This window comes from Gossypium hirsutum, chromosome A05 (assembly GCF_007990345.1).
Source record: "Gossypium hirsutum isolate 1008001.06 chromosome A05, Gossypium_hirsutum_v2.1, whole genome shotgun sequence".
NCBI classification, from domain to species: domain Eukaryota; kingdom Viridiplantae; phylum Streptophyta; class Magnoliopsida; order Malvales; family Malvaceae; genus Gossypium; species Gossypium hirsutum.
Window position 1 is genome coordinate 107,230,117 of NC_053428.1, and position 19,968 is coordinate 107,250,084.

At 31.3% G+C, this 19,968-nt stretch overlaps 2 protein-coding genes across 3 annotated transcripts; one reads left to right on the forward strand and one right to left on the reverse strand.

Annotated features, from left to right (window-relative positions):
* The first annotated feature begins 3,514 nt into the window (after positions 1-3,514).
* Positions 3,515-10,770, forward strand: LOC107959421 (protein TRIGALACTOSYLDIACYLGLYCEROL 3, chloroplastic). 2 transcript variants are annotated; one of them, XR_005927582.1, is made up of 11 exons: positions 3,516-4,092; positions 4,705-4,833; positions 6,110-6,205; positions 6,305-6,384; positions 6,480-6,539; positions 6,682-6,757; positions 7,006-7,113; positions 8,931-9,106; positions 9,183-9,267; positions 10,214-10,420; positions 10,545-10,770. XR_005927582.1 is itself a non-coding variant. In XM_041114436.1 (10 exons), the coding sequence occupies exons 1-10, from the start codon at positions 3,889-3,891 to the stop codon at positions 10,250-10,252; spliced, it is 1,053 nt and encodes a 350-aa protein (XP_040970370.1). In that variant the 5' UTR covers positions 3,515-3,888; the 3' UTR covers positions 10,253-10,651. The 2 variants fall into 2 exon arrangements, 1 of the variants encoding a protein (XP_040970370.1); XM_041114436.1 differs by having other exon boundaries at positions 3,515-4,092; positions 10,214-10,651.
* A 4,931-nt stretch (positions 10,771-15,701) lies between these two features.
* LOC121229664 (receptor-like protein CLAVATA2) lies at positions 15,702-18,379 on the reverse strand. The gene has a single exon (XM_041114437.1). It carries the CDS (start codon positions 18,048-18,050, stop codon positions 15,852-15,854), a length of 2,199 nt encoding a protein of 732 aa, XP_040970371.1. The 5' UTR covers positions 18,051-18,379; the 3' UTR covers positions 15,702-15,851.
* Positions 18,380-19,968: the final 1,589 nt, after the last annotated feature.

Genomic DNA, 19,968 nt, shown 5'->3' on the forward strand with positions numbered 1-19,968 from the left:
TTATAATAACCCGCACGAATGCCTTCGGGACTTAGCCCGGTTATAATAACCCGCACGAATGCCTTCGGGACTTACCCCGGTTATAATAACCCGCACGAATGCCTTCGAGACTTAACCCGGTTACAATAACCCGCACGAATACTATGCACATATATATATCATGACCTATTAGCATTTCCATCGCTTTACTAGAAAACAAGTTTGACATGCTTATCAACCCTTACTCTTACGGCTCAATAGCTACATACACGTAATACGATTTCATTTCATTATTCCACATGAATTCTTCAACCATTCGACTCCAAGTCATACAAAATAAAAATCATTGGTTTCACTATGTAATTTATATAGAACCATAAGATCACAACTTATCTACTATGCTTTTATATGATACCTATAAAATCACAAGCTAAGTTCCGTTACTCAAAGACTTACCTCGGATATTTTGAATAGTTGTGGATAGACTACTCGATCGCTTTTTCTTTTCCTTTATCTGATTTTGACCCTCTTGGCTCTTGAGCTTGATTCAATAAATAGATTTTATTAAATAACTTATCAATTTAGCGATTCGATTTAATACATGTATACCATACAATTAAGTACAAATGATGTTATTAACTAGATATTAAACATCATACATATGCTCTACTCATGTACTAACGAACATAATACTAGCTTAATACCATGCATAATCGAATTTATTTAGCATCATTTAGTTTTATAAAAATACACATATCATCCCAACTCGACACAAGAGTCAAATTCATCACTCAAACATTCACACAATTTATTTTAATATTTTGGCCGAAACCCTCAATTGCCTAACATAGCCTTAATATTTCAATATAAACACGTATACATCAAAGGCAATTTAAAACACTTAACCCTTATACTCAATAATGAAACCAAACCGTATACCTAATTATTAAACACATCACCTCCAAATGCATGTATTAACTAACATATATCCAATCCACATGCCAAGTTACCATGAATAAATTAAACTTATATATATATGTATATATAACATAGCTGAATATTCCTTAACATAAAGGCATTTAGTGACATTTTAGAAAAAAAATATAATAACCATTTCCATAAGTATATTTTCATGCAAAGACCGTACCTAAATCACCAACATTTTAACTCCCAACCACTTAGACTTAACCTTTCATACACTTATATCTAATGTCATAAGAATTGCCGAATGTCCAAATTAACCAAGCTTAAAGATTTAACCTTCAACACTTTAATATTCCACAACCTATTCTTCAAGGCTTCAAATATAAAGTAATTAACATTTATACTCTTATGCCGAATTAGCTAACACTTATAATCCATAGCCGAATGTCATTAAACCTAAACCACCATGAAAATTTTACTTATCACCTCATACCTTATTATCAAATTGAACTAATTATGCTTATAAAAATAATATCAAAACCGAAACCTATGCATAACATTACTTATAATATTCAAAATTATACCTAAAAAAATCATATACATAGCCGAACCTTTTGATAATTAAGCCTCTAATTATTTATTTCAATTACCCAAACGAAATTTTCTCACATTTAACACTTATATACCAATCAATTGTTGAAGACAAACAAAATCTCATTTCCACCCTTGACAACCACAACCGAAAGCTCAAACCAACATCTAAAATTCCAAATTTTCAAATGGGCTAAATATGGAACTAACTAATTGACTTAAACTAAGCTTAAAATTTCAAAAACTAACAAAATTTACTAACCTTCTCAAGCTTCAAGTGACCGAATGTTTTTGCCCCAATTCTTTCTTTCAATTCGGCCAAGAAGACAAAGATGAAGCTTTGTTTTTCTTCACCCCCACTTTCACTCTTTTATTTCATTATTTTTATTATAACACTAATAACATATATTATTTTAATTATATTATAATATAAATATATGTATAAATTACATACACTTCAATGGTCACTCCACTTGGCCGGCCACTACTTACTAAAAATGTCAATTTGACATGCAAGTCCTTAGGTTTTGAAGCCACTTAATACAAAGTCATTTCAAAATTTACCTAACACATTCTTAAAATTTTCACACAAGTCCATTTCAATAAATTTCATATCAATTTGCAACAACTAACATATTTAAAAATTCACATGCATAAACACATATTTTAGACAATAAATATTATATTCAAATACTTCGGTGACTCGGTTTAGCAGTCCCGAAACCACTTTCCGACTAGGGTCAATTTAGGGCTATCACAGGGATAATTATAAAAAATATTAATGTGATTTATGAATGATTTTATTTACCTATCTATTTGAAAAAAATATAAATGTACTTGGATAAAAATATTACAATTAGGGTACTAGATCCAACACTTGTGTCATATTTTAACATTTATACTATAAAATATTTTTTATTAATATATTTATAAATGTAATAAAGATTTATTGTTAAAATATTAATATTGAATATTTAAGAATATTATTTAAATTTATTATTTTTAAAATTTATTATTAAAATAAAATTAAAATATTAAATAATTTATTAAAATAATAAAGTATATTAATTATATTAATAAATTATTATATGATTAAATATAAATAATTAAATATGCATGTTTAATACTATTAAAAATTATAATATTTTATATTAATATTTTAATAATTTTAAATCATTTAAAAAATGAAAATAAAAAATATCATTAATATAATAATATTAAACTTGATTTAAGTTAATTTCTGGAGCTCTTTTTTTTAAAAAAAAGGCTTATTTTTTATTGACCTGTAAGTCATTTTTCTTTAACCAAATTGTTTTCTACGAAACAACAAAAAAAATATAAAAAATATTTTTTATAAGTCATTTTCTGTGAAACAAACATACCCTTTTAAGATATTTTATAATTTCTTAAAAAATTTAACACATTAGTATAAGCTAAAAAATATTGAATTCACTCAGAATTGCACTCAATAGAATTAAGAAATGGCAATCATCTCCATTAATACTCTATAGAAAACTAAAGGCATGGCTACAAAACCCATCTCTCTCATAAGTTCCATGTATTTCAATTTTTGTTAGTAAATATGAAATTGGTATGAATGAGATATTGGCATACTGCATATTTGGTTGGGATTTGTGTTGTTGTTGGGATGGTAGAAATTTTGTCAGTAGGTAAAGTGAGGTCAAGACAACTTTCTCTGTGAGCTTCTCTACCTATTCATAGACTTTAACTGATTTTAACTGATTTTGTATACCTTTTCTCCCTTTTCCAACCCATATCATTTATTTCTATCTCGAAATTGCTTTTTCAACAATATCGTAAATAAGAAAAAAGGATTCTCTTCTAAATTAATAGGAGAGTGATATGGTTGACATACATAAAGTTCAGTAAACAATTGATAAATTACTTAATAAAAAAAACTATCCTAGCAAAAAAATTGTTGAGTGGATGATAATTGGGTGAATTAAGCTATGGGCTAATGTCTGAGATCCTTATTCCGAACTTATGATTAAAAGTTAAACCTATGCTTAAGCAAACTCCCTGGTAAAGTGAGAAGCATAATCCCATCATCAAATTTGACCCATATGAATATTTTGGTTAAAGAGGCCCAAATTATTGGAAGGAAATATTTTCCATTTATTTCCTTCTGTTTCCTTCGTTGAAAATTAAGGTTAGATTTATAACTCGCTTTATTCAAAACCCCTTTACTAGTTCTACATCGAAGATCTTTTTGTTTGATGAATTGACCCCTCTGGGTCTTCTCTAAATCACTATTTCCAGTACCCAGAACTCCAATTTTAACTCTCTTCGCAACTTCGGCTTCAAAATAATGATATTCTATTACTTTTTGAGGGTTTCAAAGTAATCTTCAACCTTTTCGTTTTCTTAAAAAAAATGACGAATACTGTTCTTTTGTCAAGTTCATTGGGGTTATCTCCTATTAAAACAACATTAACTAAAAATTGTGATTTGGGTATAAAAAGAAGCAAATTTTGTTGTCAAATAAAGTGGAGGAACGAGCAAAGAAATATTATCCGTGCTTTTATGGCACCTACTAGGAACTTGGGACATGATGGATTCCCTGGAACTGAATTCACTGTAAGTATATTTCTGCTAACCCCATTTGTTAGTTTCTTCATTTTTCGGTATTTTAGTTGAGAATGATATTTCTGGCAATTTCTTTAGGTTGCTTGAAATTTGTGCAGTTTGATTGAGTTGATTGTGTTGATTGTGTTTCTTTGCTAAAACTGTCTTTGCACATATTATCTGTCTTGCTATTACTTGTAATTTCTTTTTTTTGTTTCCAAGTTGTTTATGTAATTATGTTTACCATTTTCTGCTAGACGTCTGTGTCATTTCATGATAACATTTACTTCCAATTTTATGCTTAATTTTTCTTTCTGCAAAGTGAACCGCATAAATATCCTTCCTGTTTTACATTTGGGGATTTCGGCTCTGTTTGCTTCTTGCTATTTGCTTTTGCTTAAAAAGAATTGCTAAAAGGATAAAGCAAAGTTGCAAAATTGGAAAGCCTAACCAGTATATTACAAATGAACAAATAACTAAATCGCAATATCTTTTCTAACATATATTATATATATTTTTTTGTTTCAAGTAAAAAAGCCTTAGGACCTTAAAGACTTGATTTTAGATATATATATATATAGTTTTCTAGTCTCACCATGGTGATTTGCATGGATATGTTTGTAGGAATCATCTAAATCTGGGAATTGGAGCAAGGAAGTGAAGCATGAAGATGATTCTGATGTTCTCATTGAATGCCGAAACGTGTACAAATCATTTGGAGAAAAGCACATCTTGCGAGGTGTGAGCTTCAAGGTTATATATATATATATTTTTTGCTTTTATGTTTTCTTTTATTCTAGAGGTACTTGGGGGACTATATGAGGGTCATTTCAAGTTATTAGTCACCTTCAAACTCCCCAATTGAATATTCTCTTTTCATTAGTGTTTTGGGGTTTCGAGATTCTTTAGAACAATATTAAAGGATTGAAGCTAAGCTGCATGCTGTCATTGATTCTTAAAGGCCAGTTATCTGGTTGTTTGGTTCTAAATTTGATTAGTTTGGACTGTTTCCTCTCCAGTACCATCTTCCCTTCTTTCAGCCTCATAGTTTTTATTATTAATGTCCTCTTTCATCGGTGTATAAAGCGATGACATGATTACAATAATTGGTTTTAATCTATGATGCTCAGACTTGAGATGCTTGGCTGAGTAATTCTATGACAGCTTGATACTGACAAGAATTTTGGATCTGTGTCAAACATGGTTGATGGCTGGAGATATTGACAACTCATTGGCTGCCTTGCTGGTAGTCTAGTAGGTGTAATGGTCCTTGGTTATCTAGATCGTTGTTGCCCATCAATCATGGTTGGTATGCACTCAACGTTTGACATGAAAAACTGGAAATTTGGTCCACTTCAAATTTGATGTTCTGATAGCATGTGTTTTCTGATATCAACAAGAAGGATAGAGAGTAAAAGAATGTCATATAATATGCCATCTTGGTTCAGGATTGTACCTAGTTATATATTGAACCGAAGCTCCTCTTTATCAGTCCATCTCAAATCCGACTGGACAAATTGTGTCTAATGATGTGGGTCCTGCACCTTTTAAGAGAATCATTTGCTCACAGCCAAAACACGTTGAAATGAGGATACTTTAAGGCTGCTAAACTATACCTAACAGTTTGTGCCATAGAGAAAATGGAATATATAAGCATCATGTTAACCATAACTCTGTTACATCTTTAAATATTTGTGCCAAGTATATGTTTACAGTTTATGGTCATATACGCATATCTTGTTCTATTTCTCCATGATGCATATGTGCTCATATCCTAATTTGGATCCCTTTTGACAAATTCCCCATGTCTAATAATTCTAAAATGGTGAGACAGAAATGCAGACATTTTGTGTTGGATACTCGTATCCCAGTGTATGCCATCTAGGTCAAAATCATTCCTTGAGTATGATCATAGCTCAAGTTTTTTACTTTTAAAGTTTCAGGTCATTTTGTAGTTTTATGTTGTGTTTTTTTCTCTTAAACTTTCTCTCTTATCTGTTGATTCCTAACTTTTCCCCTGGTTCGATAGATTAGGCATGGTGAAGCTGTTGGAATTATTGGTCCTTCTGGCACTGGGAAATCTACCATTCTGAAGATTATTGCTAGACTTCTTGCTCCAGACAGGGTGAGTAATGCATATTGAGCATGGTTATATAACTGTGTTGTATATATATTTGTTATTACTTGGTTCGGTATATACAGAATGCATAATTTGTATTTGCAGGGTGAGGTATATATTCGAGGCAGAAAAAGATTGGGCTTGGTTGGTGATGATGAGATATCTGGTCTTCGAATTGGACTGGTAAAATTTTACTTAAGCTTCAAGTACTGTATTGGAGGGTTTCGAGATGATTTGTTGGTGTTATGACCCATATCTTTATTTCCATTTCTTTAACAGGTTTTCAGAGTGCAGCACTTTTTGATTCTTTGACTGTTCGTGAAAATGTTGGTTTCCTTTTGTAAGAGACAGTATAAATTATTCTTGGAAATACATTACCTTTTTCCTCCTTGTAATTAGGGGGTTATCTTGGATTCAATTTTCCCTTTTCCAGAATAAGAAATTAGATGAGTTGATTAATGATTGTGTTTATTAATTCTTAGATATGATAACTCAAGCATGTCTAGTGATCAAATCTCAAAGCTTGTAACAGAGAACTTGGCTGATGTCGGCTTAAAGGTGTGCCTGCATTTCAAATTTCTTGGCCTGAACAGCAATAATGAACTGTAATAATTTGTTTTTCATCACTGATTTGATTCCTTGCTGAATATCAATTATCATAGACTTTCTGCTTGTTACTTATTAGTGCTGATAGCAGTATCATGTAACAAGCGAAAACCTTCATCTCCGTACCTCCTTTTTCACTGTGGATGTCTTATCTTTAAGTTTCCAGCTGAACTAAAAAACGAACTTGATGTTCTTTTCAGGGAGTTGAGGAAAGGTTACCTTCTGAGTTGTCTGGAGGAATGAAGAAAAGAGTTGCTTTAGCTCGTTCTATAATTTGTGATATCACCAAAGAATCAATTGAGCCAGAGGTATATTTCTTGGGAACTAATGGATGGTGGATCTTTTGTAATACCTTCGTAATAATTTTTTTACCAAAGTTTGCACATCTTGTAGCTACCTCTTTTTGGATCTTAAGGTAAATATATGCAGTCTTGCAAACCAAATCAGTTGAACCACACAAAAGTTGACGTCAACTAGCATCTAGCTGATCTAGTTTGCTATCATATTTTAATCCTGAACCGTAAGAAGATGGAATTTTGTCTGCATTTCAACCCCTGTTATCGAAGTCTGTGTAGATATTTCATAGCTTCTACCAGTGACAGTTCTTGGTATTTGTTTTTCTTGGAGGGGGCTAATTTGAAGATTAAATCGTCTGGAAAAATTGCAATCCTATGGAATACGTTCTAACATTTTTTCATCAAAATCCATGCAGATTTATCTAATTTGATAATAATCTTGTGTGCCTGCATTATACCTGCATGTAATATATGTTATTTCTGCCATCTTAATCCAAACCTAACTTCAATAATTTATTTTGGAGTTCTTATTTGGGGGATGGTCTCCTCAGGCTCCTTATACCCTCCACCTCTGGCTTCAGCCATGGTGATGATTTATAAAATCAGTTTTCATTTGATCTGCCATTTATTTAACTAGCAATGACTGCAAGTTATTTATATTTGAATGTAGATAACAGATGAACAAAGCTAGAAATTTAAACTTTCTCATTTATCTGATTATATCTGTATTCTAATTGAATGCAGTAAGTCTAGAATCTTACTATTTCAGAGTCGTTGCAGTTTCTTTGGGCCTCTTATTCTGGCATTCTTGCGAGTAGATTAGAGAGATCTATATGGAAGATTGAAAATTTGAAAGTTATGGTTTGACCTAAGCAATAAGGTCATTTGTAGAGTTGCTTAAAACTACTGATGTTTTTAAGATAAGTAGAACTTTCAAAAGGCCCGATGATGCAAAAATTTAACCTGTACTGGAGAGGAAGAGTTAGTTGCTTTGCTTCTGAGATCTATTTTTCTTTTCTTTTTATTAATTTACCTTAAGGTAGGTCATATCTTGACCATTGGGCTGGTAGAAAATGTCAAAGCTGAGTAGCTTGAAGGCTTATGCGGCTGTGCCAGTCAAGCTTCACATCATCCACATTGATGTAGTAAAATAATTATGCTATTTCATTGTTGCTTCAATGTAGAATGAGGGTTTGAGACATGCTTACTCTTGGCTATATGTGACTCTTCAATTTGGTTGAACTCTTTCTCCCCCCCCCCTTTTATTGTTTTATATCATAGTTGTACTTGTACTTAAGTTTAGCTGCTTTAGATAGGGTTAAGCCCCTTTTAGTTAGCACTCTTTAAGTTTTTGCAATTTTTTTTCGTTAATATCATAAAATAAGGCCTCAGTTTGAAAATCATGCTCTTGTCTATATTCAAAAGGGAGAGCATGACAAAATCTCTCCTAGATTCGGGTGACTGCTGGATGCAGACATGGGTCCAGCAGAGGTATGCTTAATTTTTTTTCTAAGGTTCTCTATATATTTGGGGGTAGGATCCCCCATGCCCATGTCCAAATATGTCTTGAACATAAGTGTTTGACAAGGGTACTTTTGGGAAATGAAGAGTCCTCATAATGTAGGCAAACTCTTTGAGTTTCAATATATCAGCAAGTAATGCAGTGGAAGCTATTAGGTTTTCCTGATTGTATTTATTATACCAACCGGACTGGCTAGTACTTTAGTGTCAAAGCATGCTTGGTAATTAAATGTTTGGCCTATTATGCATTGATTTCTAGTCTGTCCTGGTTTTGGTCTGTAAAAAGCAACTTTTGTTATCCTGGACAGGTGCTTTTATATGATGAACCAACAGCCGGACTTGATCCAATCGCATCAACTGTTGTTGAAGATCTCATACGCTCCGTCCATACAAAGGATGAGGATGCCATTGGGGAACCTGGAAAGATTGCCTCTTATGTGGTTGTTACTCATCAACATAGTACCATTAAGAGAGCAGTTGACAGGTTTTGTTATGATGTTGTAATTGGTTTTGCTATGATGTGAGATGCCTTACTCAAACAATCTTATATCTGCTTATAGGTTATTGTTTCTCCATGAGGGGAAGGTTGTTTGGCAAGGAATGACTGAAGAATTCACAACGTCGATCAATCCAATTGTTCGACAGGTAATGGCTAAACTAGTTGCATGAGCGAGTTAGTTGAAAACTCGGGTTTCTTTTCAATAAAATACTTAGCCTCCTTTAGCTACATTTGCCTTTTGCTTTCTGCCTGGAAACCAAAAATAAAGTGTCTTGGTAAAACTAAATAATAATTTTGAAATAGTGGAAAATAGAAAATTAACTGAATAACAACAGTTGGGATTTTATTGTTACACAGAACATTGTGTTACATATTAAATTTTTTAATGGTGTGCTTGTTTTATAAAATATGATATTACTATTTACAGCATGCATATGTTTTTGGTAACTTTCATGGAAGCGAAATTAGTAGTAAAAGTGACAATAAGTGGAGCTTTATTTATTTTTCATTTTGGTCACAGCGCTTTCAAAAGTGATTTAATGAATCAAAAGCTGGCGCACTTTTTTCATTTGTTGATTGTAAAACATTAATACAATTATATATATATGGAAGAGGCTACTCCCTTTTTACAGAATGCACGCAGAGAAGCAGTGAAGCACACAAATACAAGTGTATGCATGGGCATACCCCATTGGATGCTTGCCCTAACACTTTTAAAGAACATTTCTTAGATTATACAATATGGTGTTATTCACTTGACAACTTTGTGCTTTTTGAAACTTTAGAAGGCATCTGCTTATCAGGTCTTAATGTGTTTATTCCTACATATAATTTGCTGAGCTCTTGTTCTTGCTTTTATTCCATTAGCTAGCTATAGTTTTCCTTTCCCTTTTCCCGTACTGATCTGTGGAACAGGGGTCTAGTTTTTGTGTTTATGGTTACCCACTCTGTCTGTCTTTGCATGGCCTGTAATGCAGAGCAGTTAGTTTGGTATCTTTTTGTGCACATACGAATTAACGCATGCAAATGTACATGTATTCTAACTTCCAAACAATCTATTTCTTTGCCGCGCTTTGTTGTTACCTTTTACAGTTTGCATGTGGGAGTTTGGATGGTCCAATCAGATATTAGGGCACATACGAAGGTTGTGGAAGATTAAATATGGTCACTAACGTTCTGCTGCTGTTGAAGTTGTTAGTATGGCACACCCAAATTTTGGCTTCCTTTGAGCTGTTATGCAAAGTTGTTGACATCAGAGTAGAAATTTTGGCACTGAATTTGCTGGCCAATAATGAATTAGTAAGTGCCCCTTTTACCTTTAGCAATCTGTAGCTTCTGTATAGATATAAATCCTAATTACCATACTTGCAAAAATTACAAAAATTCTTTCTTCCTTTTATTTATTCCCAATATTCTTTTTCAGAGTCTTGGTGGGGAGTGTTTGCTGTTCATCACTTTTTTTTGGAATATTTTCTTTCCATTGACCACAATGTACCAAATAGTATTATTAATTAGTAGTATTTTTGTTTTAATCATAGGGATAATTCCTTTTTAGGAGGGGACTAGGTAAGATTTTTTAAAATTTCATGAGCGGATTGAGAGTGTGACAATTATCGTATTTATTTATATAATTATTTTTTATTTTTTTATTACACCTTATGATACACTTCAAAATTTTAATCTAAACTTTACTGGGAGTGTATCGAAATTTTATCCATATTAAGTTGGTTAAATGTAGGTTGGTTTGATTATGAATTCAATAACTGATGACTAATTTACTTAACCATTTTAACTTAATCTTTAACTAAATTAAACAAGAAAGTTCACTTAACTGATATTGACTTAACAAAATAAGTTAAATATTATGAAGTTTTTTAGACTCTATAAGTTAAGAATTTGCTAAGTGAATTATAGAATGTAGTAAAAGAATAAAATGTGACACTTGTCATATCTTCAAGTCGCTTTTGAAATCTAAAAATTTCCTTTGATGTGCAGCACAATTGGCCTCCAACTAGAATGAATAAAAAAAGGTAAATATTTCTTTTGGTACATTAAGCAAGGTAAAAGCACCTCAAGCCCCTCTCAATTTTGATAAAGCAAAATAGTCTTTCTCAAAAACATCGAAGTAATTTAATATTTTTTTTTATTTCAAAAGAAAGCAATTAGGTACAATTAATCACGCTATTAATGTTTTCTATCAATTGTATAATTTTAATTGGTATAATAACAAATTAAGCAATTGATGTATACATATTTTGTCAATTTGGTTTTGATTCTAAAAAGATTAACTAAAAAAATAAAAAAATTAAAAATATCTAAAAAATTCAAAAAGAATCAATGAAAAAAGACTATATCTTCAAAAACTATATATAAAAATAGATGGAATGTGTAAACTTTGAAGTCTAAATATATTATTATACCAATCAAAATTATATAAATGAAAAACATTTAACATTGGACCCTTACTTGCTCATTTTTTAAGTTGGCGGTGATTAAATTACTCTTGTTTTTAGGGATAAATTTGTTAATATTGAAATTTAGAAGGATTGAAGAGGTTGTAACACCTCATACTAAACCCACTTGTCGGGTCCAAGCATCGAAATGTTACATTCGTTGCCAAAGCAACTTCAGAGAAATTCAGTTCAATTACCCTTCCTAATCAAGTTAGTAGAACAACTTATATCTAATATAAAATTTTCGTTTTCATTCCAAGTTTTTAATAGAGCTTTTATTAGTTCTTTCAACGATTTATAAGTCATTTAGGGCCTATTTGTAATTTAATTACTATGTCATATTATTCATATACATCTATTTCCAATTTCGATATCATATGATTTCTCAAACAAATTATAAAATTACACAACTACTAAAGTATTACAAATAAGTCCATTAATACACCAGATAACAAGTATTCACTTAATGTTTCAACAAATCATTTAAACTACTCTTATGTATAGCAAATCTATCACTTATTACAATTGATTAGCATCACACTTTTCTACTATTTTTCCTCCTCTTCTCTATTCCACATCCTTCTTGTACGTGTATACATATGTATATGTACATTTGATTTAGAGTATAGTATGCTTATGTATATAACATCAATTAAGATTTCTCGGAACATCCCTAGAGGTCAACAGATGAAATGGGGCTCATTCGATCCACTAAAACTGGCCCAATTCATGGAATGGAAACAGTATCCCATCTACTTGAATCGTAGTTAAGTTGAAACCCTCCAATAAATTGTATTTTACCAAGATAATTATTGTAAAATCTTAAAGGATAAACATGTATAGAATTTAAATCCTTTAGGACTCTCCTATTGTAGATGAGAACTAATCTTGACGGTTGATATAACTCAATCTATATCGTTGACTCTGGAAGAGCTCAACTATAAATAGAGGACCCCCTCTTCATTTGTAATCTCTTTATTCATAGTTAAGCATATTTGAGAGCATTTACTCAAACATTTAGTGTTCAATATTTTCCTTTGGCTTTTCTAGCCCCATGACATATACACACTCTTATTAAGGTTGTCCATTTAAGTGACAATCACTAAATTATAAATTATCTTGGTTTATAGAATTCCGAATTAAGATCTACTTGTTGTCTCTGAAATTAGACTCAATGAAATTTTTACCATAAAATTTTCAGAATTTCCACATAACTCAATTAATACAGTAAATTCTTTAAATTTCCCATCTTTTGCTTCTAGGCAGCTTTGACCCTTCTCTATTAAAAATTAATTATCTTTCAGTACAAGGTTCATATTATAATGTCGTTTGTTTCTCATGAAAATGGACTCATCAATCTTTAAAAATATAAATTTCATCTTTTAAATGTTTTTGTACCATTTATAATAAATTTTCAAAGTCAAAATAGGGAAACTCGATTCCCTATAATTTTCAAAGTCATATATCTCATAATCTACGATTCCATTGCTTACACCGTTTCTTTTATGCAAAACTAGATTTATTAAGCTTAAATCCCATATTTAATTCAACCTTTAAATTGATCTCTATAATTTGTGGTGAATTTTCAAAGTTAAATCACTACTGATGTCCAAAACTATTTTGATGAATATATTTGCCCGAAGCATCAATACTTTATAAAATATTTGTATTTGGCTTAAAGTATCAATACCTTTAACCTAGTATCGATACCATTTAACGATTTTATGTTTAGAAAATTAAAGAAAAATTCAATCTGGGTTATTTCTTCATAAACCCATTTCATTTCAATAAATTTTATAAGACTAATAAAAGTATTCAGATTCTACAATTAACTTCACTTATGTTCAGAATTAAACTTTTGTATTTACTTCAATTTAGTCCCTAATGTTATGAAATTTATTTTTCAATACATAAGCACTTTAATCAAATAATTCATTATAATATATCTTTGTTTCGCACAAATTTTTTTATGTATTTCACTTTTATTATTTTATCTACATATTATCTCAAATTTGACAATTTAGTCCTTGTCATCATAAAAAAATTCCATATTTTTCCACGATTTCACTTTTATTATACTTTAAGCATATTTCATTATCTCATAACACATCTATTAAACTTTCATCATATTATCCTTATTCACATATTAAATTGTTTCATTTATAAATATTCAAGAGTTTACAATTTAATCCCTATCATCATGAAAATTCATTATTTATTATAATTTTACCCTAACATCAATTCACTAACACTTAACACTCCATTTTAAGCCTTTATTCTCATACTTTATTTAAATCACAAACTTTTTCACTCTTTACAATTTAGTCCCACTATCATAAATTCAATGTAACTTGGAACTGTCATCACACATTCACTTTTTATGTAATCACTATATCATCACACTTCATTTATATTATCTTTTCAACATTCCATTCCACATATCTTATTTTGTTTACTTTACAATTTAATCCTTTCTTTACTACTTTAGTGCACTAATTTAATACATAATATTTGTACATTCATAATTAATTCAAATATTTAACATTCTCTACACTTGGATTAAAATTAAATAAATTAAAGTACTTGAAGTACTTACCTTGTCTCCCTAATCTCTTCACTTTTTTCACAACTTTCTCCACTTCCACATCTAATTTCTTTCTTACAAGATGATATCCTAACTCTTTGTATCTCTACTTCACTTCTCCTTTTAAGTGGCTATGAAAATTATCAAAGAATTTGAGAGAAAAAGTAAGATTTTCTGGCAAGGGACCAAATTGTAAAGAAATGAAAATCTCCTTTGCATACATATAGCCAACTTGAGAAGCATGAAGAAAATGGAAGAAATTTCTACATATTTCTTCAAAAATATCTCATTATTTTTAATTAATTAAAATATTAAAATATTTTATAATAAAATATTAATTAAAATAATCAACCAATTATTTTCTAGCAATTTTCATCCATCATCATTATACCAAACAATTATCTATTTTTTAAAATGATTATTTTACCCTTGAACCTTCCTAATTTTTCTACTTCCTGGCCGTGCCTCACTTTTTGGAACAATTGCAATTTAGTCCCCCATATTTCCTTCTCTTATTCAATTTGGTCCACACTTTTTAGTTTCCTATCATAAGAAATCGATTTAATTTAAGTTTTGGTCCTTCAACTTTTCTTGTATTTACACCTCAACCCCTTTGAATCGTGAATAATTGTGCTTGTGTCTCAAAACTTTGACATTTTTATAATCTAATCCCTACCTTAAATTTAACATGTCACAACATACTTATCTTTTTATTACCTTCGTTTCTTTATTTTACTTTATTGAAAAATCAATTGGTCATAATCTCAATTTATTACCACTTTTATAGTACAATGGTATTAGGGGTGTTACAGAGGTATTTTTACCCGTTAAGCAATTATGTTGATGCAAGGGTTGGTGGACGGCAGAGTTAGTTGGTTCACCCTATTTAAGATGGGACAAAAAGTTAATGATATAAGCAGCTGAAGTTTGGAGAAAAATGGATTTCTTGTGAAGAAAGAGATGGAGAAAGATAAAGAGAAAAGAGCCCTAAAAGAACTAAGAAGTGAATATGTAGAGTTCTTGATAGGACCCGGGTAATGATGCTTATTATGGCCTAAAGTAACTACAGAGTGAACTAATATAATAGGGTAGATAGTAAGTACAAATAAGTTATAGGGTTGTACTACATTAGTAGTCAATAGTCACCCAATTATTTTTTTTATCACCTAATAATGAGGAGTTATAAAATCGTCACTTAATTATTCATAAATTTCTTTTATGGATACCCAACAATGAAAAATTACAAAATAATTACCCAACTATTCAATTTTGTTTTTTTTAGTCACTAGATGGTTAACCTAAAAATAGAAACACCAAAAATCCAAGATAATTAGGTGACAAAAGGAGCAGCTTGAAACTGTAACATTAGGATAACATATTCAAAATCCACTTCTAACAATTCAATGAGAAATGTTATGTTGAAATTTGAAACCAGGAAGTGTAAACTTTTCATAAGTGACAAGAACCACAAAGACGTGTTTTAAATTTAAACCCTTTGGCTTCTCTTCCTAGCAAAACTGTTGCAGTAGAACAAGTTCATGAATGGCATAACAATCTAATCATTCAAAACCAACTCATTCAATCTTAATAGCTGGATGCTATCATATACAGAACTGGTAGATTCAATATTTGGATCTTCTAACGTGTAGAGACAATGAAATGGAAAAATGTATAGAAGCAACCATTCACTGCATTAAACTTTTGTCTGAAGGATGTAACTCCTAGCTCGAGCCGAACAGAAGAGTCCCACAACACCTAAATAGAAACTAACAAAGGCACTTACACAAAACACCCAAACCAATATTGGTCCCTCAACTTCTTCAAATGTCTTCCCAGGCTCTGCAGGGGGGCTGCCTCTTTCACATCCCTCACCAGATGACTCCACACATAAGTCCGGGTTACCAGCATATGCTCCCGGGAATCTTTGATATCCCTGGTTAACAGGAACAGATCCAGAGAAACTGTTATATGACAAATTCAAGAGTATCAGATCTTTCAGGGTTGAGATATTTCCAGGAATCTGGCCAGATAAGGAATTATGTGACAAATCCAAGGCCCTTAAGTTCCACATTTTCTCCAAACTCGGAAGCTGTCCATCGAGATAGTTATATGATAAATTTAGATATTCCAATCCCTCTACTTCAAAGAGAACATTTGGAATCTCGCCCCGTAACAAGTTATCCGATAAGTCAATTCCAACCATCGAGGACACCTTAAAATTGAAGCTTAATTCACTAGTATCAATGACCATGGCAGAGACTTTTATCTCAACACTTTTAACTGAAATAAATGGCACTTTAGGGTCTCTAACACTGTTACCATTGTTACTGCGGAAGCTAATATTGAAGTTACCATCTGGTATGAAGCCCGCGAATTTGTTCCCAGAGAAATCGATCACCTGAATTGCTTCAAATGTGAATAACCAGCTAGGTAGATTCCCACTAAATTTGTTATGAGCTAGGGAAAGATACTTGAGGTTCAACCATTTGGTTATCGCGTCATTCAACGTTCCAGACAGGTTGTTGGAGCTCAAATCTACAACCTCCAGTGATTTTAACCCTGCCAAGGTTAGTGGGATTTCACCAGATATCTTGTTGTGGCTTACATCCAATATCTTCAAGCTATCCAATGCGTCGAGCTCAGGTTGAATTTCACCGGAAAGATTGTTGTTGTTGAGTATCAATGCAAGTAACTGAAAACACCCAACAATATCTAATGGAATTGAACCTGATAAGGAGTTATGCGACAGATCGACCACTTGGAGATAAGTTAAATTTCCAATCCTTGCTGGGATTTCCCCTGTAAGAAGATTATGAGAAAGAAACAATGCTTGCAAGCTTTTCAGCTCGGTGATCTTCAATGGGATTTTACCAGAAAACCGGTTGTGAGAGAGGTCGAGAAGAACAAGGCCTGATTTTTCAGTTGCCTCAGCAATTTTCCCCGGAAGAGGGCCTGATAAATCATTGAAACTCAAATCCAATACAAGCAGCTTTTCTGTAAACACGAGTCTTGGAGATATGCCATAACTCATGTGATTAAATGATAGGTTAAGATGTGCCAATGCTTCCAATGAGGCAATACAAGTAGGTATTCCTCCAACAAGAGAATTGCTGGCCAATGTCAGAACAGTTAGACTCTTTGTAGAAGCAGAAAAACAAGGTAAAGTACCAAACAACTTATTTGAAGCAAGACCGAGAAACTCCAATGACTGATAAAACTCATGAACATTCCCTGATATATAATTGTATCCGAGATCCAAATGCCTCAAAGACTTCAAATGAAATAAGCTGTCAGGCATCTCCCCATTGAATGAATTTGAACTCAAGTCAAGTTTTTCCAAATTACTTGAGAAGTTACCGATCCACCACGGCAAATCACCACCGAGTTGCCGGTTTGCATTCAAGACAAGTTCTCTCAATTGGCCAAGTCTAGTGATATTATCAGGTAGAACCCCACTAAAGCTATTGTAACTAAGATCAATTGTTTTAAGATTAGCCAATTGACCAAAACATGTTGGAATTGTGCCATTGAAATTATTCCCAGATAAATTCAAGTATTCAAGAAATGATAGGTTACATAAACAAGGGAGCACTTTACCGGACAAGCTCATATTAGCCAGGTTCACAGAGACAACACGACCGGTTCGGTTTTCACAAGAAATACCAGTCCAATTCGTGCAATTCGACCCCACCCAGGTTGCTAAGCTCCGGTTAGGGTCTTGAACTGATGAATTAAAGCATAACAGTGAGGATTTGTCGTCAGGGTCAAGATCAAGACACTTAGTAGGGCTAAAGAGACACAGAGATAGTACTAGCATTAGCAAGAGTGGCAGCGAAGGTAATTTTGAGGGTATCCAGGGGCGAAAAACGGGAACATTCCATTTGAGTTCCATGAATGAAACCAGCTCAAAACTAAACTAAACCGTGAACAATCTACAGAGAGAAGCTAAAATACAAAACCCATTTGTGTAGATGCTCTGAAGAAGCTAAATGTTTGAAGCCAAGAATCACAAAAAAAAAAACTCAAAAAAGAGTAAAGAAGAGCAAAGCAGAGTGGTAGAAGAAGTAAATAGGGAGGAAACCTGGAAGGCTTGAAGAGGCAGAAGCATGAATAAGGTGATGTAAGAAAGAGAGACTTACCAGAGAAAGTGGAGAAGTTTGGCAGAGAGATAAGCGAAGGAATGTTGAAGTGAGGGAGTAGGGAGAGGAGGAGGAATAATTAGTAATTATGCAAACATTCTCTTGCTTTATTATTTATTCTGCTATTTACCATAGACGTCCACATCATTAGTAATTACATCATGGTATCATTTTTCTTTAATAATATTTTTGAGATAAAATCTAAAATTATTTATGATCTATTTCATCTCGTAAATAAATTAAAGGGTAATAAATTTCAGTACACTCGAACTCACGTCTTTTTACATTAATAATAATATTCATGCTAATTAAACTAAAACTCAATCGACTAATATATTAATATTTTTAATCGTATTTTTTAATTATTGTGAACCACTAAAAGCCCAAAAGATAGAAACGAGTTTGGACTTTAGGCGGCAAATGTGGGCTTGCTCTCAAGTTTAATTGGGCTAAGTATATAAGGAAATGAATTATTTAAACAAAATGAGTTTTGAAAATTATATTTGTTGTAAAATATTATAAATGTATTTTTTTATAATAGAAATTTATTTTATAATAATTTAATATTTTAAAATAATTATATTTTATATAAACTTAATAATAATAATAATTAATATTTAATAAAAAATAATTTAAATATATAAGACTGAATAGCTGCACATTAGAATTAAAAAAGATAAATAAAACTAAACAAGATTTATACAAATATTCTTATTTATATTATTAAAATATTTATCTTTTATACTATTAAAAATATTATAATAAGATATAAATTGTAATATATATTGTAATGTTAATTTTTTTATTAAAATAAAATTATAATATCAAATAATTTTATTAAATTAATAATTTGTTATGTTATAAAATATAATTATGCATGATTAATATTATTGAAAATTATAATATTTGACATCAATATTTAAATATATTTACCAAATCAAATTATTATGTTTTTTATACCAATAAACATTTACCAAATTAGTATTTGTGTTTTGGGTTAAGCGACTTAGTCAGAATTTTTTTTTTTACTTTCTGTTAGCATGATCTTTTCCATTATTCTCAAACACTAGGTTTGCTCAGAGAATGGACTCTAATTCATGAACTAAATTAACATAATGAAAACTTATTTATTTTCCGATGGGGAAAATTAATTCTCTCTGTGGGCTAGAAACCTAGATTGAGCTCTCTCGGAATATAGAATTTATTTGTAGAATTAAATCTCACTATAAAACGACATAGCAACAACGTTTACTCTGGTATATTTCGACCTAACACATGGTATCTATTTATAGGGAACAAACACGAGAGTTCTAGTTGAACAAGAGATAACAAAATAGTAATAGTTTAATAGAAAATACACAAAGTATGGACGATACCACCCTCTTCTAGGAAATAAGGTTGTCGTCTATCACATGCTAGATGAGCCTATTGGGTTTGTCTCATGTAGATACAATTATATGTAATTAATTCACTCAATTAAATTTATCCAACTCGGTAATCAATTTTCTATTATCAAAATATTATTTATTTTAAATAAATTTAATTAATTCACTCAATTAAATTTATTTTCTCAACTCAATTGTAATGTCGTTAAAATCTTGATGACTTTACCGTGTTAGGATCTATGAATAAATAGATTTAATTGTCTTGTTCAACAAAACCACAATGACT

What these genes read in the sequence shown, in the direction of transcription:
- LOC107959421 (XM_041114436.1), top strand. Translation starts at nt 3,889, where the DNA reads ATGACGAATACTGTTCTTTTGTCAAGTTCATTGGGGTTATCTCCTATT. An exon ending in GACTTCTTGCTCCAGACAGG is followed by an intron (nt 6,206 to 6,304) that starts GTGAGTAATGCA and finishes TTGTATTTGCAG; the next exon opens with GGTGAGGTATATATTCGAGG. An exon ending in ATTAAGAGAGCAGTTGACAG is followed by an intron (nt 9,107 to 9,182) that starts GTTTTGTTATGA and finishes ATCTGCTTATAG; the next exon opens with GTTATTGTTTCTCCATGAGG.
- LOC121229664 (XM_041114437.1), bottom strand. Translation starts at nt 18,050, where the DNA reads ATGGAACTCAAATGGAATGTTCCCGTTTTTCGCCCCTGGATACCCTCA.